The sequence below is a fragment of the Corvus cornix genome, chromosome 2 (assembly GCF_000738735.6).
Source record: "Corvus cornix cornix isolate S_Up_H32 chromosome 2, ASM73873v5, whole genome shotgun sequence".
NCBI classification, from domain to species: domain Eukaryota; kingdom Metazoa; phylum Chordata; class Aves; order Passeriformes; family Corvidae; genus Corvus; species Corvus cornix.
In genome coordinates, this window is record NC_046333.1 from 99144925 (window position 1) to 99171139 (window position 26215).

Below are 26215 nucleotides of genomic sequence, written 5' to 3' on the forward strand. Positions count from 1 at the left end.
CAGGGAAGGTTAGAGGGGCTCCTGTTTATACACTGAGTTCAAGAGATGTATGGTTTGGTGTTCACAACATTTATTTATATTAATAAATATAAATCTATTTATTTATTTATATTTTATTTATATATTTTTAACTGGCTAATCCTCCTTCTTATAACCTTGAAATGATGAAAGATTAAGCATTATGACATCCTCAAACTTCTGCTCTTGGTATAGGCTGGTACTCGTACCATGACCATGGTTTGGACAGCTGGGACAGAATTAGAGTTCTCCTAGAGCACACACTCCACAGCCTTTTCTAAGAGTTACTTGTCTCTAATTTACATGACAGTAAGTGTCTCTTCCAGTGGAAAAGTGGCAGAGAAAATGCTGGTAGCATAAGGTAGCTAATAGTTTTCCTAAAAGAACAGAGCAACCTAATGTATTAACATCTTTCTTCTCTCAGCAGTTCCATCATTAGCACTTAGCTCAGCTATCTCCTCCAAGGAAATGCATAATGCTGAGAGAAAAAGATTATACTGAAGAGATTTTCCAGTACTTATCACCAGTATATTTATGTAAAAGCCAGCTTTTGCACACAAAGGAACAATTCTCCGATTTTTTTCATGATCTTTAAATATGTTTTCCCATGTCCTCTCTTTAACTGGTTGAAGTTAGCACTGAAACACTGACGTATGTACAGGGGTGCTATTTTATTAAGTGATTACTGAAAAAAAGAAAAGGACAAAGGAATTTCAGAAATCCAGTATAATATTTAAAAACAAATGTAGAGCAAAGAAGAAATTCAGCAGAATAATTACGACAAGGCAGCAACAGTCCTGGCAGCACTTTTAGACTGTGACACATGGAAAATACTTAATACATGAAATGAATGCCCAATGAGTCTGTAGACAGACACTTATGGCTAACAGAAGATGTATAAGAAAAAAAAGGCAACATGAAAAAGGTAGTGTGACAGCAGGCTACAAGATGTAAAACTATAAAGCATATGCAGTTTGATATTTTGAAAGCAACTGGAAAACATCCTTTATCTTTACAGGTCTGAAAGAAGACGTAGCCTTGTACTAACATGGATATTAAATAGGTCTGCACTTAGTTTCAACCAGCTAGTCATCCATAAATGCTGGGAAGGCAGGAAAGAACTTTCTATTGTATGTTCATAATGTTTTAAAATGTTGCATGATTCTCATTTTCAGAAAAAATAATATTCTATCTTCATAGCAAACAACACTAGTGACCCACTGTTCTCAAACTGTTTTCAGATGTTGACTAACACTATATTCCTCTGAATTCTGTCATTGCCTCTTAGTCTGCTATTGCTTCTTGCCTAATAAGACCACTGCCTCAGAGCAGGGGTTGTATTTGCTTGCATTTTGGCTAGCCCAATAATTCATGAATGGACCTCCTTAGTCTTAGAATAATGCAAATACTCAAAGTTCCTGATAGCCAAAGTTTTACAATGCTGTATTTCCAATGCCATTAACACAGAATTGTGAGATAAGAGGATGGACATAAAACTGGATGCTGGATGACAGCCAAACAAGAACTAAGGGACCAAGAACAACCTCAGAAGATGAAAAGGAGAAGGAATGTCAGAACATCACAAAAAATGTCAGTTGGAAGCAGCATCAGCTTGACTGACATCAGAACTTTAATTCTCATGTTCTCCTGAAAATAAGGCATTTTCTGATAACCAGCCAAGCATACAGGAGCCTCTCATCTACATATATTGCAAAATCAACTTTTACTCTTGCTTTTCTATTTTTTCAGAGACTCATACAATTTAGTTTTAAACAATGCCCAAAAGACATTCAGAGCAGAGCACTGCAGGTAGAGACTCAGTCTCATGAAATACAGAACTGGTATTACAGGATTACATAAATAGCATGGCTGTGCCATTGAATATGAGGGCTGCTTAATTTACTGATATTGTCATCACCTTCACTAACCTTCCTCTTCTGTAATGGCACATGTTAAGGATCAATGTTCTATATTATACTGAGAGATCAAAAAGCTACATGTTCTGATTCAGTATCCAACCATAAGTCTCTCAACTCTATTATCACTTCTAATAATGAAATTACATACAAATTGTCTTTTAGTGCTTGGGCATGTGAAATTGTCATCGCTTTAAATCCCTGGCATAAAACCTTCTCCTGTATCCATTCAGCTATGAGAGAAGAAGACTTCCTGTAAAGAGAGAAAGAGGAAATTACACTATATCTGTGCAGGCTGATGAAATCAACCAGGAAAAGGCAGTAGATTTTAGGTTATTCTTTAGGATAATTCTTCCTGTGTGTCTCAATCTCACCCTTCTCCCCAGAGACACTTTCGTCCCGAACACTAAGGAGGAAACATTTGGAATGTCAGTCAGATCTCAGTTATTCAGGGTAATCCACGTAAAGTATAGCATGGAATAACACAAAGCCCACAGTGACTATCCAGTGAAGAAAAATGTGTGATACTGGGACTGGATAGAACAAGTTGAGATGGTAAAGTCAATACCTGTGCAGTACAACTGAAGCATCGTTTCCCCAAGACCTATTCAATACATAAAGCAAGGAAGCAGGACTCAACTATTTTGTCTGTTCATTTGTTTCATTTGCAGCATTTGTGGTAGGAAAATACTTGACAGGAATGGCATGTCCCATTTTACTTAAAAGGTCAACTGTTATCAATTTTCATAGCACAGAAAAGCAAAGAGTTCCTGAGATGGATAAATATCAGAAATACAGCAGATTTGCTTTTTCCTTTTTATAAATGGCCTGCTGGGAGTATATAAAACAACAGTGCTTCAAAGATTATGATAAAAGTAAAGATAACACAAATAGAAAAGGAGAAAAAGATGTAACAGAGGGGAAGATGTAACAGAGGGGAAGTTTCTTTCTGAGTTATTATGCCATCTTTGTTTTCCACATAGAGGCCACAAAGACAGATGAAAAATAGTTGGTCTGAGTTTGGTTTGTTTGAATGTTTTTTTCCAAAACTACTTGTGGTAGAAAATGAAGAAAAATCTGCAGAGCTGTGGGTACTCTCAGGCAGGAGCTTACCTGCAGAGCAGACATGAACATTTACCTTGCACAGGATGCTTGGAGGGAAAAAAACCCATACGGAAGCTGAGCAGAGAGCCCTAGTCCCTGTGGGTGCCTCTAGAAGCAGTAGGAGGATCAGATCCCTGCAGGGAATTGCACCTGACTCACCTCCTTCTTCACTATGTGCAAGTGAGGCAGCCCAGTCCTTTTTACCTGTATTTAGCCTTTGTAATATCACCCCATCTCCTCTCCATTTCCCAAAATGCCAGTAATATTCCCACAGCTCTGTCTGAATTTGACTGAGTGGCCAGCACTTCCAGAGTACTCACTGCCTTAAAGTATTTTAGCAAAGACACTCATTATCCAAGTCAGTCAAAATTCATCAGCCACATCTGAAATTGTCAGGCTGTGATTCTATGAAAAGAGCCCCAGTGCTGACTGGATCTGTATGGCTTGACACAAGGTCACATCACAGATAAATACAGTATGTGAATAATTCTGTCACCTTATGGAAACATTCACCAACACCTCTGAAAAACAAAGCATTAACTCAAAACCCCAGTATCCTCCCCTATCCTGCCTCCTTCCCTCCAAAATGAGGAGACTGGAAAAAAACTACCCACTCTCTATGCTAATAATAACATAAACTTGTTATCTGGCTGCTGTAAAAACCCTTTCCTCACCCTGCCTGTAAGTTCTCTTAAAACTTGTAAAACCAGCAAATTCTCTTAAATGACCTAATTTTATGGGAAAAGCAGCTTGTTTGCTGCATTTTTTTCATGCTTCCCTCATTCTGCACTACTCCAGAAAATAATAATGCAAATATTAGCACTTATGCACTTTCGTCCACATTTGAAAATTGAATACAACAGGTTAATTCACCTAAAACAGTCAGAAGAAAAATAAAAAGGCAGGTAAAATTGTATTGGAAGGCAATGAATCTGAGCTCTAGGAAAATATTTGCTCTTAGTTCACTTATTTAACCTTTTTTCTTGATTTTAAAATGCAGGTTAGGACTTACACTTGTTCTTACATTATAAATAAAAACAACACTCAGAGTATCTTACGAGTTCCAAGTGTTATTTTGAGAATTACCAGTGAGCCTTTCAAAGTTACATATGACCTTCTTGGGTTCGTGCTCAGTCATAAGTCCCTGTCTTTTATTTTCAGTCCTTCACATGTTAGTGAGATCTCAAGGGAAAAGAAGAGTTCAACTCAGCAAAAAGGTTGAAATTGTCCTGTAAATATACTTAAATTTAGAGCCATTGGAAAAGGAGAGTTGGTTTGGATTCAAAAGAAAACATTGAAGCTAGCCATCAATCAGCATCTTACATGGAGTTCACAGACTTCACTTCTTCAGGTTTATTTGTGTTTTCTTTTGTTTGTTTGTTTGTTTTTTTAAACTTTTAAATAAGAAAAATGAAAGTATTACTGGCAGAGATTTTGTGTCATTATAATGCTTTTGATGTGACTGACACTCTTGCAGCAGAAGACATTAAAAGACATTAAAAAAAAAAAAAAACAAACCACCACACCAAAAAAAACCCAAATCCTGCATGTCAGATAGTTATGTGACAAAACAAAAAAAGTATCAACAAAATGTTCAAGTTCTACTTCAACTGCATTCTCCTTTGCCAATGTGTACCCATGGAAACTTCAATTACAAGACCATATACAGCTTTTCAAATACTCAACATAATAGCATATACTTTTTCCTAATTTTAGGTGTTTACATTTTGAATAATTTAAAATTGCTCTAGACTATTATTTTTTCCACCCAAATAGATTCCATTAACATCATTTATATGGAAAATACAGAGTAAGGCATTTCACAGAAACATATTACCAAGCAATAGTAAACATTTTCCAGAAAACAGAAGCCAACTATGCTTCTAGCTCAGTTAGCATCACAGTTAGCTGCCTCATCTCCTGCATGGCATGTCTGGAAGAGAACAGTGTCTATCCAAACAGTTTCATGGGTTAAACAGTTAAATGCTTCAGCCCTCCAAGTGAACATAACACATGCTGTGCTGACGGACAGAAGAGAATCGTATATGGTTCAGTCCACAATCTGATTACATGTTAAGCACTTCCCAAGAGGTGCTCAGAATTACATCCAAGATGATTAAAATTCATACCACAAAGAGGAAAAACCTACATTAAAAAAAAAAAAAAAAGAGAATAAAAAAAGGCACCAAACTTCTGTCACCTCTGACTCATATTAGAGTAAAACTAATGGAACTGCTCCAGAGGTTTCTCTAGAGTCACATGAGAAACAGGCCCTGCTGCCTTAAAAAAAAAAATACACATGCATTTAGGAAAACAAGAAAAGGACATCCAGAAGGAAGGCTGCAGTATACCTCAGGTATAGATCTGAAGCCTCATTAAACAAACACGAAAACACTGAAAAATTAAGGAAAATACTTGTTTTACTCAGGTGAATAGGAATCCTGCTACATTATTTACAAGGAATAGAATTTTACCCTGCATGATCATGCAATTAAAGTGTCAGAATGCAGACACCCAGGAGGACAGAGCTAGTGCTGAACATGAAATTAACATTGGTATTTCACGACTCTTGAATGATTTGCCATGTAACCCTAACAACCCCCAAATGCTGCCTTACAACCAGAATTGCCCAGGGCTTAGTAAAATTGAATAGTGGCGGGGAGACAGTATTCCCCATTGCAGCTCCATTTGCTTGAGTGTTTCTGAAGCCTTTTTATCTCACAGCCCTTAAAAGCTGGAGGAAGGTCCCTCCTTCCTGGATGTGCAGTTAGATTGGCACCCTGCAAATCATCCTGAATGCAAGGCAATGCAGGACTGGCCTCCCCAGAAGCAGAGCACTCGGCACAGTCTGGTTGGTACTTTCACTTCATTTGATGAGAAAAATGAATTATGCCAGCTTTTTGCTTGCTGTAGCTTCCTCACCAAGGGGGAAAAAAAAAAAAAGAAGAAAAGAGGGAAAAAAACCCAACCTTCCTTTCCAAATCTTGGTCTTCTCTGTCCCTACCTGCCTGCAAAGGATTTGAAACAAGAACCACAATGTTTCTAAGGGAAGAAGAGGGGAAGGAAGGTGACTGCTGCTCACTTCAGAGTGGTGCTGCACATAATATGTTAAGACACAGAAAGAAAATCACTTCTTCACCTTTTTGCTCCGCTGCGTGGGAATGCAGCTTTGGTCATGATTGCACCTCAGGAGCCACACAGTGAACAGCCTCTGCAGTGAGAAGGTTAGGAGCTGGGCACGTCGTATCTTACAACATGCTCAGCAAGGACTCTGTTTCCAGGAAGATGGCCTTCCTTTTGTACATGAAAAATTTTATCTGCTTTTCCTACAAAATGGATTGCTGGTACAAATTCCTGAGCCAACAATTCATACTGCTGATACAAAAGCAGGATGGGCACAGACTGTTTCAGAAAAAGAAAAGGTTGTGTTTTGGAAGATATCTGCTTGTAAATGCTAGGACTCCTGTAAAGGACAGGAAAGAGCAGACTGTGAAGCTAAAAATAACCACATACATGCAAATATCATGTACTATACCGCTACCACAGTATTTTTGGCCATAATATAGCAATCGGCTGAATATGAGAATTACTATGAATCAAAACTAGTCTTCACTCGAGTATTTCAAGACGGTTCTTTTCCAGGAGAGAAATTCAAATTCGCAAGCCACACTTCTTTTTTTATCAGCAGGAAAGAATGCCAAATAGGCCATTTCCAGAGGCACAAGAGAAACTCCAGCCTGGGAACAAATTTGCCTAAAAGACAAACTCACACAGACAACCAACTGCTGCATGGCATCAGAATGGATACTGCTACATAACATCAAACTTCACCAAAACTTTCAAGACCACTGTGATAGAAGATGACATTTCTGATTCTAGCACACCTTTCTTAAGGGTTCAATTATGCAAAGTACCAGTCCCAATTCAGAAAAGCACCTAAACACAACCATAGCTGCAATCATGAAAGCAGTTCCCTATTTAACTTGATTATTCAGTTGGCATGATTAAATTCTAAGTGCTTAACTGTATTAACACAAACATCAAGGTTTTGCCTCAGTAGGATAAATTAAGTAAGCTGAAATTCATTGCACTGGTATATCTGAAGCAGTGGATTTCAGATTACTTCATCTCTTTTTCTGTAAGCATGCTGTTGTGCTAAAAGCTGTCACTCCCTTGTTTTCTATGCATTTGCTGTATTTTAATGAGTAACTCTATTTATTGATTCTGATATTACTGAGAAAATGGGTTTTCCTTTCAATAAGATGATTACACATAAATGTTACAGAGAAACACAAGAGGGGGTTTTGTTTTGTGGGCTTTTTTTTCCCTTCATAATTGCTGAAGGCAGCGTATTACCCACTAGCACAAGGCAGTAAATGAGCTAAGTCCCGGATTCACAGCTGTGCTCAGCGTGCTCCATGTGCAGTGACGGGCACGCAGAACGAACCATTTGGGATGCCCTGATGTAAAAGGGCTGGCTCTGTACTGGACCTGTGCCCATCGCAGGCGAGGTAAAGCCACAAGGCTGTGCTGTGCATGGAGGACAGCGAGGCCCCCAGGTGCCAATCTGCCAGCCAGGCAATGTCAAAGAAAAGCAGTAACGCAGACATGCCCTCCTTTCCATTCATCACACCCACAGATGCCTGATTCTTTCTCTCTTGCTTTCAGTAGTGCTGAGTTTTAGGGAGCAAACAATGTAATACAAGACTTCTTTTTTTCTGGGACTAGCTGTTAACTCTTAAAAAAATATATTCATCATTATGTTCCCCTATTTTAAAATCTAGTGTAAGTAATAAATATTTCCTTTCTATCAATGGTGGCAAAACACTTTTACTGTACTGCATTAAACAAGCAGTGCTAATATGTAGAGCTCTTAAAGAAAATTACAACAGGAACCTTGCATTCTTACAAGAAATGTGTTGCTGATCTGAAGTATTAAAGATTATTTCCTTTTCAAACTATGCAACTTTGTTCACTTAAGTCAACTAGGCTGACCGAATTACAGTTTTTAGGTTGCACCATATGAACAGATGAAAAAGCAAGCATCTGCACCCTCCAAAGTTTATTTAAATCCCCTACCTTTCCTACGTAGAGTGGGTCTGTACCCATGTATTCTTCCAGCACAAAGAATTGATTCCACACCCAGCTGCGTTTGGTTCTCGTCCTCCCTGATTGAAAATAGGGCTTTGACCTGGACCTTGTGAGCTCTGCTTGATTCATCCCAGAAAGACACAGGAAAAGAGCTAGCATCTGAAGAAAATGGCAAAACTCCACTTTGCCCAACTTCATCTTTTCTGGGTTTTTTTCCTCCGTGAAATAAAAAACCTTGACCAAAGCAGGCACAATTCCAGTTGTCTCAGTAGCTCTAGCCTCCGGCAGGGTGTCAGCTGGGAGTCCAGAGATAATAATTTGCAGAGTGGTCAATTGGAAGACGTCAGCACTGCTGAATAGCCTTCACCAAAGAAATGGTGTAATGGGTACCTATCCGGAAAAAAGAAAAGAATCGTTGTCAGAATTTTAAATTTTTTTAAAGAAGGCAAATTCTTTGCAGCTTTCACATCATGCATCAAAACTATTTATTTATTAATTTTCTCCTCATCAATACCAATGAGTTTACATAAATCTCTGAGAGTCTATAGCAAACTCCTTGCATGGCATTACTACTGCTGATACAACTGTATTTATAGTAATAAAGTTTTCTCCTGACTGTTCTCCTAATACACCATTTTTTCCAGTAAAAATGAGACAATTGTTTCTCTTTAAAATAATCAGAGTAAGTGTAGTTATTTTCAGTAATTTGGTTTGATTTTTTCTCTTCTCTCTGTTATGGTCTGCTTTAGTTACCATTATTATGATATAATTACCAGCCAGCTACAGGCAGAAAGTTGTATTAATGGCAGGGACATACCCTAGCTTAACTCTCTCCCATATAACTCAGAACTAAAATGAAGGAGCATAAGATGAATCAGAACAATTTGATTGATTCTTAGTCACAGTACACCAGATGCTATGATTTGTTCTGATCTGAACCTGACCTGGTAAAAAGCCCTGAGTCTCCCCACTCAATTTCACTACATTCCTAAAGCAAATGTCAGGCACCATAAGAAACATGTTAGACTACTTTATATATTTATACAGAAATATGCCCCGAAAGATCAGAAGATGATGTCATTTTGTGTTTTCAATGAAACCTTGATTTAATAACAAATGATTTTTCAGCGCTAGCACATACAAATTTTATCTTTTTGTGTATCTGTTTTTATTTCAAAATTTAATCATTTAATAACTCATAGAAGTAACTAAAAAAATTATTTTTTTTAGAAACACAAACTTCAATACTTGAACAAGACTCTTTTTCTGCCTTTTACTACTGTGAGCCTTCTCTGCCCATGTAAAAATGCATACTTAGTATAATGTTTTTAAAAGTATAAATTCTGTCAGTCAGAACCGAACATAGCTTTGCCTTTTGGGGGAATCACCAGGTAAGCAAAGCTGTCTCTTAAATAGATATCCTCCTTGTCTGAGTGAGCACTGAGGCACAGGAGCATTTATGAAGTGCCAAACATGAAGTGGAAATAAGGGTGAAATTAAAATAGATAATAGGGCATTAATTTGGAGTGAACTGCTGCTACTTAGGAAGCCATGGTAGAAAGAAGATTTCATCCTTTCTACATTTAATTAATCTAAAAAGGCTAGACGTTAAATCACGTACATATTAAACACTCTGGACTGATTATCATATTCCTACCCATCACTACTAAAACTGAGTGAAATGTGATATCCACTATCTGTTTTCAGTATGTCAGGCTCTTTCAGCAGCAGAATGCCTATGCACTGTGCTGCCAAAGGTACCTAGAGGGCAGAAACATGAAACAAATAAAAAGCTCTTCTGATTACAGACTGTATTTAAAGCCTTTTTGTAGTAATCCCTTCTGTGGTACTGCCCTGCACCAGAAAGGCTTTGCTTAGAGGCTGGTGGGATAAAACCACAAACCCACTGAGCATGTTTGCTAAGCAGCAGCAATTTGAAAGCTTCCATATGGGAAAATCCAGTGTCTCCCTACAGGCAAAATGAAGAGAATACGCAAGTCTTACCCAAAGACCCTAATTTTGTAAACATGATGCTACAGTTATAAATGATATCACTACAACATGGACCAAAATTCTTCTCACAGCGGGATTAACAAGCAGGTGTCATCCTCGTTAGAAGAGGATAGTTTGAAATGATTAATCCCAACTAGTCATAGCTCAGTTTTGATCTGGTCCTTTGAGTGAATCATGACCATATGACAGTAATTACTGACAGGGCTGCCAATGAGTGTTAAGGAAGTAGCTGTGCTTTCCCTGTGATATGTTGACTTCCTACTGCTCTGTTCAACTACGGTAAGTGTTGTTTGTAGTACAGGCTGTTTATGCATCCTTGATTTCCCTCTCTGTGTCTAAGTTACATCATGTTAAAGACATCTGATATTGATAAACTGTCAGTTTATTTCAAAGAGGCAGCAGATTGTTATTTAACGGAGATAAAAATACAAAATGGATTTTCTTAAGAAATGTCAGTAAAACATTTACAATATGTTAGAGTCTTTTCACTAAGCAGTTTGAAATGTCTTGTTCTTGCTCTGAACAGACATTTCAAACCTAGAATTGCTCTAACCTTTATCTCGAACAGTGTTCTCTTATATCCTTTCTTTTACACCTGCAGGAAAGTATGAAAGCCACCATATGGAGTGCCATGGTCCCCAGCCACACGCCACAGCACAGAACTGAAAAATGCACCCAAAATACCAACTGAAAAACAGTCCATATGCTAGACAGCACAATCTGATGAAAAGCAGAATACTCACACCTCCTGGAAAAAAAAAACGTTGTTGTGGTTTACTCATTCTCAAATACTTTCACCACACAGACCCAAAATTCCAATTATTTTTATTCAGCTGTGTGGCAGCACTTTCTGCTCAGAAACACTCTTCCCTCCCTTTTTCCTCTTCTTTGGGATAAGTCTTCCTATTCCTCTTAGGGCCCTTTTTTTAGGTTTCTATTTATAGTTCTTCCAGCATACTGCCTTTTATATGTGATACCTCCAAAAGCAGAAGTCTCTGGTATTTAAAAATCACTTTTGTTTTGATAATAATTCTTTATTAAATTGCATTTCATTACCTTTCTTACTGAGATAGATAGATACATTTTTACAGATTTTTTAATCAATTTTGTCCAAGCATAACTAGCACTTCAACATCACCTGTTCTATGAAGTCTGTAAGTGTCAAGTCCATAAGCAATGTCACAGCATTCATAAAACTGAAAACTAAGAGATAGTGTTGATGGTTTTTTCCTCATTAAGGCATAACTTGAGTGTTCAGGGTTGCATTTGCAACAGTAGATAAAACTAACCCTGACAGCAACAGAGGGTATTCAGTGCTCTGATTCCAGTGTCTTCACTGTCATCTGTGTTTACTGACTTGAGTGTGATGGCAAAACTGACCTGCAACCATTTTGTACTTTTTGTTTAAAGATGCTCTTTTATAAAATGCTATCTTTTCTGCACAAACAAGATTCAGAGTATACAAAACTGAGAACTATTTACACTTGTAATTGATACCGTTAACTACCTAGAACAAAAGTGAATCTTTACATCTTGTTTCTGACCTCCAAAATGCTACTCCCCTCCTCAAAAAGGGGCAAAACACAATCATATCTCCTCATTCACAGTTTGCCAACATAAAAAGTAACTTAGGCCTTTAAAAACAAAATTGTCTACTAGTTTATTTAAAGCATTAAGCTCTAGCTTTCACATCTAAGCTTGTATTCCCTATTTGCTTTATGGGTAGTCCTGGCAATCACAAATATGAAAAATACAAAGTAAAAGAACCGGTGTGTAATTTGGAGAGTGTTATGTGATCTGGACAGTGCACATAGCATGTCTTAGCTGAGCATTAACATGCTGTCCAAGTGAACAGCTGTAAGAATCAGAAAAAAAACAAACCCAAAACCCAAAAAAAGGAAACATAAAAAATATCCACTAGATATCCAAACTCGCATGCTTATGTCCTTAAATAGCTGGCTGATACATAAAATCTCAGACTGAAGAATATACATTTGAAAAAAATAATAACCACTTCATTTAATATACATGATAAACCTTACATTTTCTCCCATCTGCTGTACAAAAATTAAACTATATTTAAGTCACAGTGTTCTGGTGTACAGTGCTAATCTGAAAAATGTTACTACTCTACTTCACTGAAACAATCTGCCAGTGTCAAAAAGACACTATTATGCACTGTCTCCAAGGGGCAATCTTGATTTGTTGAAAACATTCAGATCGTGAATAAGATCCTCAGCTTAAAAGTCCCCCTCACTGAAAGCAATTAAGGGTAATTTACACCCACTGAAAATCTCTCTGAATATTTTGCTTCACTCCATAATTTCTAAAACAACACATCAAGTCTAGTGTTTGCTGTTTGTGTGTCACAATGAGCAACAGTAGATAAGGACAAGTTTTCAGTCTCAGAGATATCGTCCTGGAAGCCCTCCTTCTCCATGTCTGAGATTTCCCCAGCCCTGTAGGGCAGTTTGCTGAAAGCTCTTGAGATCAGCTTTGCACCACCTAACCTTTGCAGCCAAAATGCAAATTCCTGCAGACTTCTGCTCACACATTGCTACCAGTGTCACAGTGCCAGCTTAATCTATGAACCATATCATTTTCCTGTCAACCTCTTCAACCCAACAAAGAATTTTGTCCTTCAGCATTATTTTGTCCTAAAGTGTTTCTAATGCGTAAAATGCTTCAGGAAGAAGTGGAAACCCAAACCCTTTTCCATTACTAAACTCCACCAGTCTGGACTACATTACTTTAGTTTGAAATCTCGCTGCCAGCCACTCACTGAAGTTGTATCTGAAGAGTTTACCACTCCTATTTTATTGTCTTTTCTTCCCTCATCTTCCCCCCTGCCCCATTATTCTCCTCTCACCAAACTGCTTCCATTTTTGATAGTATTGCAAACACTAGTACTGCACAAATATAGACCTCACTGACTCTGAGCAGCCGCCACCTGCTAGTAAATCTTGTTTTAGCTTGGCCAACAATGCACAGTTATCCCATGCTTGTTTTGTTTTTTCTCTACTTTAGTCATTCAGTAAACTCAGACACAGGGTACTGAAATTATTCCAAGGGTGACTATTGCCACTGGATCTTGAACCATGATCCCTTAAACAAAGTAGAACCAGCAGGTGAGCCCCCTGACAGCGGGACTGCCCTCACTGAAATATTTATGCTTTGACATTCAATTTTACAATGCCCATTGGAAAGGGTGTTACCTTTAGTGGCAAAGAAAATTCCCCTTGGCTACAAGCCTGCAGCTCCTCTATGTCATACATCCTAAGTATTACAGGAGACTCCTTCACAGGCACAGGCACAGGCACAGGCACAGGCACAGGCACAGGCACAGGAATGTGATCCTTGAGACAAAAAGGTTTTGAGAAGATAACATGTCTAATTATGGTGTCAATTGCAATGTCTGGTTATCACTCTTTTCATGGAGAGAAAAAAATAAAGGAGTGTGCCTTGGAGCAAGTGAGGTGGGGACCCTGCGATGAAATGAAGCTCTATGAGTCAAGGCAGTACGATGAAACCTATTAACTCCCTGTGCCAGATGACATTACAACTACAGACCACAACCTCCTGCCGCTAACTGGCCTAAATATTCACATGGGAGATCCGTAAATGTAGTGCACATCCTGCAGTCTGCATCTGGTTATCAAGCAAAAAACTATCACTGCTCCAAACATATGGCACTGTTACACTAAACTGGCTCAAATACCCTCTGACTCAGGTGAAAGGACCTGATGAGATGACAAAAAAAATTAGGCACACTGCAATAAATTATACGGCTTAAAAAATGCATAAAGAAAACCAGGCAACAGCTTTTGGTCTTTTACACTGCTCTGCAGTTGCTCATAAGATTGCACATGTCTAGAGTGCTAAATTTTTTGGGTTGTTGGTAGGTTTGTTTTGTTCCCCAAGCAAAATTAACAAAGATTTTTTTTTTTTTTCCTAATATCATTTTCTCCATGTGAAAGAGCTGTATTGGTTTTTCACCTTGCCATGGTGCATTTGAAAGATCTAAGTTGCTGGGAAGGATTATGCTAATTTGATCAGTTATTGAAAAGAAACACCAGCAGTATTTGTAGATCTGGGACCAATCAAGGCAAATATTTAAATTTCCACAAGCTCAATTTCTGCAGCCTCATTTCAGCTGAAGAACGTCACATAATGCCTAGGGATGACTTTCTTGCAGAACTGCTGAATTCCCAGAGGAGGCACTCCTGCATTACTGCTTAGAGTTAAGCCTGGTTTGACAGGAAGAACCGAAGTAACCATCTATTTTATGCACCCTTCCTCAGCTAGAATTTAATGATTTTCATTGCCACAGGAAAACAATACCCAGAAGTAGCATGAAAGCATACATGAAAAAAAAGTGTGCGATAAACTAAAGGAAAAGGAATGGCTCAAGAAAGGCCTCCATTGAAGAACCGCTGAACACATCAGACACTGAAGCCAATAGACTAAAAACACACACAAAAACTTACTAGACAGCCCATCACTAGGACTGACTCCCAAGCAGTATATTCATCTGTAAACCATTTGAAGTTTAAAATATTTTCGATTTTCATCACATATCGGACTCAATTTGTGAGCTGAATCCCTTTGAGAAAAGGCTTAGCCAGGTTTATAGCAAAGTAGGAATTTAAGTTGGAGTAGAACCATATAAGGTCTTGCATTAGTAATGATTTTCTTCAGTCAAGTCTCTGACTGCTGAAGAAACACAGAAAAATGTGGGCACAACGTGTATGCACACACAGTCATATGTGAAAAGGATAGGCGAAAATCTACATGGATGCTGTATACATTCTTCTCATCAGAAAATTCATAGTCAATCTGCAGTTGTACAAATGCTGCACAATTACCCTTTTACATGAAAAAATAAGAATACTTTGCTATTAAATCAATAGCAAATAATCAATAGTACTTTGCTATTAAATCAATGAAAGTAGACTTAAGAGAGTTGTGAGGCTGTCATCTGACTTTTAACACAATTCTAATGACCTACATCAGCCTTTAATTACAGTAAAGTCTCCCATTATAAGGGTGAAATGTTCCTTGATTAAACCTGCAATCTTTAATGGCTTTTTGCAAGAAAATAGGCTATATTACTGAAGTTTGTATTTTCACTCACACTAACTGACACGCATTTCTAACATGCAGTGGTAGCTCAGATTATTACCTTTGATATTTTCCTAATATTCCTGTTAGTTTTAAATCTTTATCAAGTACTCAAACCCTAGATATTGCACATACTTAATATCAAAAGCTGTCAGAGCTAGGCCTTCCCTTACAGTGGATTTTATTTCAATTGTTTTTAAATCTTACTTAGCCTTTCTTCATGACCCTGAAAAAAAAGTGTGTCTAGATGTCTAGATTAGATCCCCTGGTAGTTGCAGGCTGAAAAGCTGTAAAATTGTGTACAAGGACTTTAAAAAGGATAGCACATTTGGTCCCTGGATAGTTTTTTGTGTTTGTTAAGTGGGTTTTGTGTTCTTTTTTTCCTCCAAAGATGGTAACACACCCGTTGCACTGAACTAGCTCTAATGAGGCACAATCGTACGGTTTCCAAACATCCTCACTTCACCTCTGCATTGTTAAAACTGTTATTATATTGCTGAAAGAAAATCAGCATCACTTTACAACTGATCTTTATCTGTTGACCTGTTGTACCTTCAGAAGCTGCATGGTAAGCAAACTTAATTTAGTTATGCAACTTTCATGCTACTGCCCATCTGAACAGCTCTGCACCTGAGATTGCGTAGACCGACCTTTCTCAGAAACAGAGTAAGTACCTAGCTTTCACCAGTAACAATTCCCTGCAAACTCAAATAATGGAGCAGACAAACAATTAGTAGATATAATAAAGGTAGGAAAGTAAAGTCATGCATTAGTGCCAAGAAGAGACTGTTTCAGAAACTGGCATGCTCAAGAGTTTGGGTCTTCTATGTATTTATTTATTTGTCCTGGAAAAGCAATTTATTTTCTGCAAAGCTGCACCATCACCTATGTTTCAGCTGAAAAATGGCAAGTCAGTATGTCTTGTTAGAGAGACTATGAAGTATACTCTGCCCTTTAAAGTCTCTGGTTTGACTTGAGCAAGTTATCTATCAGAACATAAGATTTTATCCTTGCAATGGGAAAAGATTAAAGTATCAGCATTTCAGTTCCCAGAATCAGAGCATATCACTAGTATCCATCTCCCATCCTTTCCTAAATCCCAGGGAAGACATCGTTTGTAGAATCTTGGCTCACCTGAACTACTTCACCTTTTGAAAGCAGTATAAGGCTAAATCGTATCTCAAAAAGGGTTATTTTTTTCCTCCATTAGCAACTAGAAGCCTGAGGATCCAGATGACAAACCTCTTGCTACTGGTGTACACAGCCTATTGTAGGAAAGCAGGACATGCCCGTGCGTGGATATGTGGATGGATTGGGGGACAGGGCAGAGGGGGAAGGGTCAGTATCAGCCAAGCACTGCAGAGCTAGCCTTACCAGCTGAATACTAATCAAAGAAATAGCTCCCATAATTTCAATGTTTGCAAACTCTAGAACATCCTTGACACAGAAGGACGAAAGCTCTGGGAAATAACTCAGGAAATTTCCTTGTCTCTAATCTTTTCCACTGTAGCATCACTGCAAGACTTCGAGCCCAAGCAAGACAGCCGCTTTGGCTTGGCAGAAAGGACTGAGACAGGACTTTGGGCTGCCTGCATTTTGCACAAGTCTGTGGTCCTCCCTTCCCCCACCCCACTTCTCCGCTTGTCTGTGAGACTTCTCCAAAGAGTCAAGAGTGATGCTATTGTTCTCGTATTTCTCAGAAGGTGCACAAGCGCCTACAGTCCCAGTGCTCTCACTTTCCACGGTTTCCCCACCACACCTGGTGCTGGGTGCTCCCGCGGCCGGTCCCAGCCGCGCTGCCCGGGCCGTCCCCAGCCCGAGGAACGGGAAACTTAACGGCCGCGGCCGCACCGCCTCCGGCGGCTCCGCAGAGCTGCGGCCCCGCTCCGGGCAGGAGCCGCTCCAGAGCGAGCGGGTGCGGGGGAACAGCACACAACCCTCTCCTGCAACTGCTCCGACCGCCCTCTGCCTACATGGGAGGGGAAGGGGAAGGAAGGCAAGGAAAGGCACAGGTGCAGCCAGCACTTACCTGCTCCCCCTCTCCCTCGGCTGCCAGCGCGGTGAGTGTTTTAATCCCAAGGGCCGACGGTGCCTCCGCGGCGAAGTGCTGGCGGGATGCTCCCCGGCGGGGGGGGGGGCGGGCTGCAGCCGGCGGGGCGCCCACCGGGCATGGGGCTGTGCGCCCGCCCGCGCACTCGCCCGCACCCGCGGAGATGGGAGCGCTGCCGCTGCTCCGCTCCTCCTCCTCCACGGCACGGCGCGGCACAGCACCGCCAGCCGCTGGGCACACGATGGGAGAAGTGGGTGCCGGTGCCAAGCACAGCTCCGACTGGGTGCGGATCGTGGCTGCGGGAGGAGGAGGAGGAAGAAGAGGAGGGAGGGAAGGAGCGCGGAGGGAGGGAGAAGGCAGAGGAGGTGGAGATGCTGCTCTGGGCAGGGGATATCACGGCTCGGTGGCTGGAGCCGGCTGCCAGCTCCGTCCGAGGGCGCGCGGAGGCGGCACAGGGACTCTTTGTACCTCCCGAAGACCCAGCGGTGGCTATTGAAGAGCGATCCAGGGAGCAGGCAGCCTGCCCGGCCCCACTACCCCCCCCGCCTCTTCTCCTCCTCCTCCTCCTTGACAGGATATACAGATGGAGTCCTTTGGATAAAAATCAGGAGCCGGGCTAGGGGGTGGGGCGGGAACCAATCTCTCTCCCTATTTGCATTTGAAATGGTGAGTTGAAGGAGAGACTTCAAGATTTTTTTTTTTAATTTTTTTTTTTTATCTATTTTTTTATTTCTCCCCCCACAACCCACCACGCAATTTGTCCTACAAGCTGCGACTGAGGTTTCGAGGCGTAAAGACAAAGTCACTAAACTGAACTTGCGGAGTCCCCGCTTTAAAGCTTTGCCCTTTCAGCCTGCCCACCCTGCCACTTGTGAAACCCACACTCCCTGCCCCGGCCCGTCCGCCTGCCTGGCTCGGAGCAGCCGCGGGCACCGACCCGGGCTGGGCCGGGGTCCCCTCTCCTGGTCCCTGGGCAGGGCACGGAGCCACCACCGACCTTCTCAGGGGAGTTAAACCTCGCAGCCCTGCTGCCCTCTGTCTCTCTAGAGCTGCTGTCACGCCTCCCCGACCACTGTTTATACCGCGGGGTGGTGGTGAGCGGGGAGAAGAGGATTAAAGAAATAAAAAATACGCTGAATAACTAAACCAGGTGCTTTCACAGAATAAAGCGTGGAGAGAGCGGAGTGTGAGCACCGGCAGCGGGAGAAGGCTCAGTGTCGCGCTGGGGCTGGTGCCCGGCAGCACCCACGCACAGCCCCGCAACCCCGGAGCTGCTCGGGGCAGCCGCTCAAGGAAATGAGTACCTGCTTTGTCTGGACCTGGTCCAGCTGGGAAAGCGGCAGCACAAACTTTCTGCCTCATTTCAGCACTGCTGAAGCCGTTTGGGTCTCCAGAACGAAACAGATCTACAACTGAAACGTGATCAGCCAGGAGTCAGCACACCTCCTGAAAAAAAAAAGAAAAGAGGCAGAGGTTCCAAATGTTGACAGAGCTGCTGAACTGACATTTTCCATGGACAAAAATATTTTTAACACGTACTGTTTTTAGAACAATGGACTGTACCAAGGTCAACTGTAAGATGTGCACCTTGGCCAATGTCTTTTGATTTATATTTACCAGAAAAGCACTTTCAACATGATACAAACAAACTAATAATGTGCATATATAATTAATTTTCATTCCTACTATACATTATACTATAAAGTGTGTTGTCAACGCTAATAAAGTAATGTGTGGATAAAGTCACTTCATAAGAAAGAAACAGCAACAAAACAATTGGTTTGGTTCACAAAGGTCTTCTTAAAAATAATTTTAATTTCTGAATTTGTTTGTAGCCTTTGAATACACAAATGCAGCATCCATGACCATTTTAATAAATGTAATATGTAACTGCTATGTGTTCTTTGTCTTTAAGCTTCACTTTCAGACGTGCGATTTCCAATGTCACCCTTCTAATCAGAGGGAGGCAATTCAACATCATGGCATTTGTGAACTGAAGAAGTGGTTTAAAGAGAGCAACTAGAAGCAATCTTCATTCTCCAAGTGGAGTGTCTGAGTGCATGGTTACATCTTAAGATGTATTCAGGCAAGAAAATCCTGAAACATGATTGCACACAGTTGCTTAAGATTGTAATTAAGGATTCGCCTTTCCTTTGTTCTCCTTCCCCCAATCCCTAATTCATCTTTTACAAGTTAATCAAAATAAGACTCTTTGCACTGATCCTTAGAGGACAAGGTTCAAGGACAGATAATCTTTTTTTTCATAATGACATATCGCAAACACCTCTGCTTTATCTTCTTTCAAATTCATTCAGATATGTTACCATGAAAATTTATCTTTTACTACTTAATTCAGTAGCTATGACTTCAATGATGAAAATAGAACAGTTAAAAACAGAGAAAAAACTTTTTTTGCAAATAGGATGATATAAAAAAAGAATCTACAAGAGGTCATGAGCTTCATAAACTTCAGCTAAGATCCTCAAAATTTTTCTTTGCTCTTCAGGTTCAAAATAGGGACTAAATAGTCAGTTAAATCATTATAAAGGAAGGACTTTTTCTTATTAATTTTGATTCTGATCCAAATATTACTAATGGAGAAATGGAATAGTCAATTATCACCCAATTAAAAAGCTTTTATGTGTAGACCTTCACAGAGTATTTCATGATGTTCTTCCTAGCTTAACAGACCTCTCTCAAGGATGTGCTTTATGTTCCAAAAATCTAGTCTCTCAAGCAAAACCTTTCATTAAACCATGTGTCAGTGAAAACATTGGAACTTATTTTTACTCTGTTGAAAATAGGATAGATATTTTTGTCTTATTATTTTTCTAAATGCTTATGTTGTCGTATCAAAATAAAATGTATGAAACCCTTTGACTTTCATGGGAGAGAAACAGTGACTCCAAGCAAAATGTGTGACTAAGCAGACCAATTTAATTTCATTGCACAGGCAGAATAAAATATAAAGAAGTAATTATTCTTAGTCACTTTTGGCAATCTACCATGTTTAGTAACATAAGAAAATGTATATTTTTTTAATACAATTTGTTCTTGACTATCTTGATTGTGGGTTCTTGCCAATGAGTCAGTCCTTTCCAATGCATTGACTGGATCATTTTGGCAGGAATTCATACCTACAGCACTGCTGTATTTCTTTCTAATATGTTTTGTAGTGCATTTACTCATCCTGAGAGGTACAAGTGTACCACTTCCGGAGGAAAGTCTATGGTTTATACAAACCTTGGACCATGCTAGATTCTCTCTTATGTAGGTGCTGTGGAGGCATAACTGCAGGCATCAGAGTGCATTGGTTCTGCCACCTTTCCCATCTTTTGACTTCTGAAACTGTCAGGGATGCCTCTTCACAGTACAAGTTACATTGCTGTTCTGTATAGTGGATCCATAGGTAGATTTAGGACCACAAAACCTGAAACCACATTTCCTGAAGCATGCTATTAAATGCTTCTTAGACAATGAGAGCTTTAGTGGCCACCGCTTATGGAGGATTTTGAGCTGAAGCGCAAAATGAAAATGTTTAATGGTTGTATTCAGTCCCCTGAGCCTCTGACGGTCTCTCGATATTAACATTTCTGTCTGTACACTCATACACATTCTGAAAAAGAGCAATGTCAGGTAACTGCTACCTGGGTCCTGGTAATTCACTGTGTAGGAAGAAACAACTTCCATTATGCGCTCAGCAATAGCTTGTAGAGCTCCTTCAATATGAAAATGTCTTATGCTCAGAGGCAAAATGCTAACTTTTCTTAAAAATGTATGTGGATATCAGTCTTTCATAAAGCAAGCAGTTTAGTATCTTTTTTAAAGAAAAACACTTCTCAACACCATTATCACATGGTTTCCCTATAAAGGTACTAATGGCTCTGCATGTTACTCTTAGCCAGGGGCTTCAGCTGTCCAGAAATAATTCTTACAAGTGGCTACAATTCTGATGTGAATACCTTACTTTCTGTATCACAGGGAAAGTCACTGTCCTTTGCTGTGGTTACACGTAGCTCTGATTCCAGTCTAGAACTGAGCATTGTTTTTCTTCAGTCTTCTTTTTTTCTCATTTCTACAAATAGCAGAAGGCAAAAAAAAAAGCCTGTTGAAATTGGAAGACATTCACGGACTTTAACAAGATACTCAGCAGAGGGATGGCTCTGCCTTTCTGTGTCCTCACAGTTATGGTTTAATTCCCTATTTAAACTTTGAGATTTTTGAGACAGTACATTGTTGTCTATATTCCAAGAGTTTTTTTCACCCAGTGTAGAACCACAGTAATTATGGGCACCTGCCTAACAATAACAAGTTCAACAACCTATTCTTTAGAATATATTTTGCAGAATATCCTCTAAAGATATGTCAGCCAAAATTACATAATATATGAACTAAATTATAATAGTGGTGATTCAGTTGGGGAATTTATGAGGTCTCTTCATGTATACACAACCACCCATTCTGCTTAGGAAGTGTTACCTTATCAATTCAACATTACCACCATGGCTCCGCTCCATCTGTCCTTCTTTGGTTCCTCTCTATCTTCCCTTGAGTTTCCACAATCTTTTGATGACATATTTGGTCCACATAAACTGGCAAATCTGAGTAACTGATATATTTGCAAGAGTGGTATTCTTCAAAAGTAAATCTAGTTAATCCATGGCAATGTAACTCTAAAAGTAATAAGAAGTTACAGTGCCTGAGGAAATAAAAGTGAATGCAGTTAAAAATGGAGTTTATGTTGTCAGGAAGAACAGAGAAAAGTGACAGAGGGAGTTGTAGAAAAGGAACTTGTAAAGTTAAGGAACTTTAAATTGAAAGTGGGCTTGTTTAATCATAAAGAAGCTGCAAAATTAAAAGATTCTACCATTGAGGGTAATTTATTAGTCACACACCAGTAAGAACAGCACAAGAATAAATCAACTGAAAAACAACAACACAGAAAGAATTTTGAAAATGTCACAGGACGATGGTGGCAAATGGAAGGTAGGCTGTCAGAAGACTGAAAAGAGAAATGGAGAATTTCATTATGGCCACATAGGAATGGGCTATTTGTACAAGCAAGGATAGATGGCTTAAAAAATCCTTAAGACCAGAATGGAGGCTGTGTGGCTAGGCTCCAGATGCTATTCATCATATTATAAGTGGATGTACCAAGCTGGCCAGCACTGAGATATAATAGAGAGTGACAAAGCTGGCAGTGTGGTGCAGTGAGTGCTCTGCAAGAAGTATGGATTACCAATAAAGGAATAAAAAATAATCAGCAGCAGACCAAAAACAATGCTGATAATAAAAATATTGAAATTATTTTACAGCATTAGAATTAAATTTAAAAAAAGGAGGCCTAGGAATAAGAGACAGGAAATGAGATATTATAAGAGGATTAAAAGGGAGGCAGAATCATTAAAAAACCTCTTTTTTCTGTTTCATTCAAGAATGTTGTCTAAACAAAAAATGATCAAAAATGCAGTCAGGGAAGGAGCACAGGAGAATCCAGTTTCTGAGAAGAGCATGCAAAATGCCAACTACTTGTATATCCTTGGACCTGCACTAACATTGCAATGGTGCTAAGTCAAACAGTAACTCTCTATCAGATGTCACATAGCTGCTTTTATGAGCATCTCTTGATGAACACAATCATTCAGATTGTGTTCGAAAAAGCACGTGGGTCTTAGATTGATGCTTCATGCCAGCAAGATCTTGCTGGTGGAGAAGCATCACTGTCATAATCAGCAATCCTCTTTTTTGATGTATGCTAAAAAAAAAAAAAAAAAGAGTTTAGATGCATTTCTGCTGAATATTAAGATAAATTCTGCCAGGCATTCATACTGTGGCATAAGTGATGTAATTTTTTCAGAGGAACTGTGATAGAGAATGAAAACATTTGTCTGATCCAATGAAAAGCTATACACAGGAAGTCCAATTGACTTCAGGGTGTTTTGCACGCTTCAGGGAGAATGCCACTGTGTAGCATCCGCCCGAAAATCTGCAGCTACGTTACTCGTGAAAAATGGCAACTTACACACAGTTAAACCAGTAACTGCCCATACGTAGCAGGATGTCTATCTTCAGATCAGACCCTAAACTCTGCATCAACTACACAAAATTAACATGAATAACACCTCCACTGACCTCTAAACCCAAACCAGATTTCATTGTTCCAGTGTAATTTGTCAAGACAAGCTTGAACATTTGCACAAACAAAATCGGCGATTACAGCTGCAATTTTAGAAGTCTTTTCTGAATAAATGGCCCAAATTATGTATACTTCTGCATCATAACTGGTATTCAAGATGCTTATAACCTTCCCTGTGTGAAAACTTAATTAAGTAAGCAACTTTCTTATTATCATTTGTAGGTTTTTCCCCTGACCACAGCAAAAATTAGACAAGCACTCTCTCTTTCAGAAAACCCCCCCACAAAACTGAAGACAAAAGCAAGGCAAAAAATCCCCAACAATCCCAAAACACATTTTCAAAATGTACAATCTGAGTATTATAAACACAAGGAACACTACAAGCAAGGAGCACGCTGGTGACCCTTCCTTTTCCCCTTCAAGCAATCCAACTTTTCAAGTCTCGATGTTAAACAAAATGCTAATCTCCTATACCTGAATATTTATGGAGAAAGAATCCTACACCAGCATGTAAGCAGTTGTATACGAAGCAGATGGAAATGTCTTCTGAGTTAGAGAAAAAATGTCACTATCTTCATCATCCTGAACTGCCCACTCTCAAAATTATCTGGTGTGAGTGCTGAAGGAGACATAATTTCATATGTCAATTTCCCACCCAGCCAATGTATCCATCAAATTTTTTATTCCTTAGGAATGACAACTTAGACATTACTTTTATAGTTAAAATATTAAAAACTTTATAAATCCCTTAATCCTATCCAGCTTCTACCTCTTCTTGGGGTAGAGTCTGCATTCATTAAAATCAGTGGGAAAACATTGTTTAGTCAATGAGAAAAAAATAAGTTTTATGAAAAACCTAAGTTATTGTTGGTTTGAAAACTAGCTCAGAACATGGAGCACAGCATTTTGTCCCACTCCTACAGAAGGTGATGGAAATCTTTGCAACTCCCAAATGGTGGAAATGAAGATGCAAGTCCCAACACATTACACCAATCGTTATGCTGCAAGAATAAAACCAGAGCTTGAGCAGTCCTTATTTCCTTGTACTTCTACCCATGGCTGTATGTATAAGGGAAAAAAAGGGGCTGAGGGCAGATGAAAGAAAACAGCAGTTCTGTGGAACTGGCTTCCTCCCACACTTAGCAGGTTAATAATGCCCTAGCACCACAAGTAATTCATTCAATCTCCTTCACTCTTTTATTGTATTTCCTCCAATCTGGCGTTTGGAGACATCGGCGCTGGTCACTGGAATGTTGTGTCTAATCACTCATCAACACTGGCCTTGATGTTACCAGCCCTGCAAGCCTTGGTTTTTCAAAAGTACGGCTTTTGTTTTCCTCTGACTCACTGAAGTTTGTCATTTCTGTTGGGAACTTTCTGGGACAAGGGGGTTTTTAGGTCAATCATGGGACACAGAGCACAAGCACCCTGCTCTCAGTGTGAAGTACTACCATACAGATATATACTAATAATTTACTACACACGTGAATATAACACACAATGAGTCAGTTACTTTAAGGCATCCCATGTCAGGAAGCTTGTGGTCATCCATAGATATTCATCTTGCTTTGAACTTAATGATTGTGGTCTGATCAAAACAAAATTCAGTAAAACTGGAGGTTCCACAGGATTTGTTCTTGAGGATTCTAGCAATATCTTTTGTGCCTACAGATGTATACTTTTATCAAGCTTTATTGCTAATATATGTAATTCAATAACTCTACTACACTTCCTCTGAGTAGCTTTTATTTAATTTACTGTGATTATCCTCAAAATAGGGGAAGGCTGATAAGAATGACTCCATGTATGGGATGCAATATACATCCTCTGTCTCAAGGCCAACAAAAGAATAGGTGCCTTTTGAGCAGCAGATGCCTGCAGGAGGATAATATACCCACCAGTTACTCAGCTGCTTCATCTGTCATTTTTATGAAGGCATGTCATGGTTGGACAGAGCAAAATTGCCTGTGAAAAGCTATGTGAGGAAAAAAGGGAGAGAGAAACAGGTAACTGCCTCTTCCTAAGTGCTGGATGAAATTAATGTTTATGGGGGAGGGAGGGAGAGCACACAGGAAAACAAACATAAGAAATAAGTTTGTAAAATATATCTTCGTACAATATCAGTCATCTCAATAGTGCTAAAATGCTGCAGTTGCTCCACTGCTATTACTAGTTAACTTAAAAAGATAAACTGATGTGAAAATTAGAAAGTAACAGATGTAAAGCCATCTTAAGCATAAATTCCTTCACACTTCTTATTAACTGTGGTTAAGATTTTAGTTGTCAAAAACCCTTTCTTTCAGACAATAAAAGCAAAGAAAGGAAAATTTGACTGTTCTTCAGTGTTGTAAGCCCACTGAACTCTAATTTGCTGAAGATTTGTTTTCTGACACTTTCACCAGAAAAGGCGAGAGTGGGGGAGGGAGTGGAGAAGTATTTCTCCAAAAGCATTCTGACCCACAAAAAGACCCAACTGTATGTGTTGGGAAACATGTCCAAACACTTCTCTATTTAAGTCTTTCTTCTCTTTCAGTAAAGTGTCAGTAGTTCTTTGAATAGCTATTGGCCTTGGCCAAGACCCTAGTGAAAGGCAACAGATGTTGCTAAGATTGTACCCAGGCTATCCTCTATCCTGTTTCATTTCTGAAAGAGAAAAAGAGAGAAAGGGAGAAGAAAACTTGCTTTAAATCACTGGACCATTTTGTACTTCAGCAAATCTGTTTGCACATGCTCGACTGGCCTCACAGAAAAGGCTGAGCCTTTTGC

At 39.6% G+C, this 26215-nt stretch overlaps 1 protein-coding gene across 2 annotated transcripts in view; it reads right to left on the bottom strand.

Moving 5' to 3' along the window:
- Positions 1 to 18747, bottom strand: part of LOC104687256 (cadherin-7) — a 92744-nt gene extending 73997 nt beyond the window's left edge. The window contains exons 1-2 of one of the 2 annotated variants that reach the window (XM_010396271.4): positions 18618 to 18747; positions 8118 to 8519 (exon numbers count right to left, since the gene is read on the bottom strand). In XM_010396271.4, the coding sequence (XP_010394573.2) occupies positions 8118 to 8327 (210 nt within the window). In that variant the 5' untranslated portion in view covers positions 8328 to 8519; positions 18618 to 18747. Of the gene's footprint in view, positions 1 to 8117; positions 8520 to 17292; positions 17590 to 18617 lie in introns of those variants that run through there. The other variant, XM_039549662.1, reaches the window with a different exon arrangement.
- Between the last annotated feature and the right edge of the window lie 7468 nt (positions 18748 to 26215).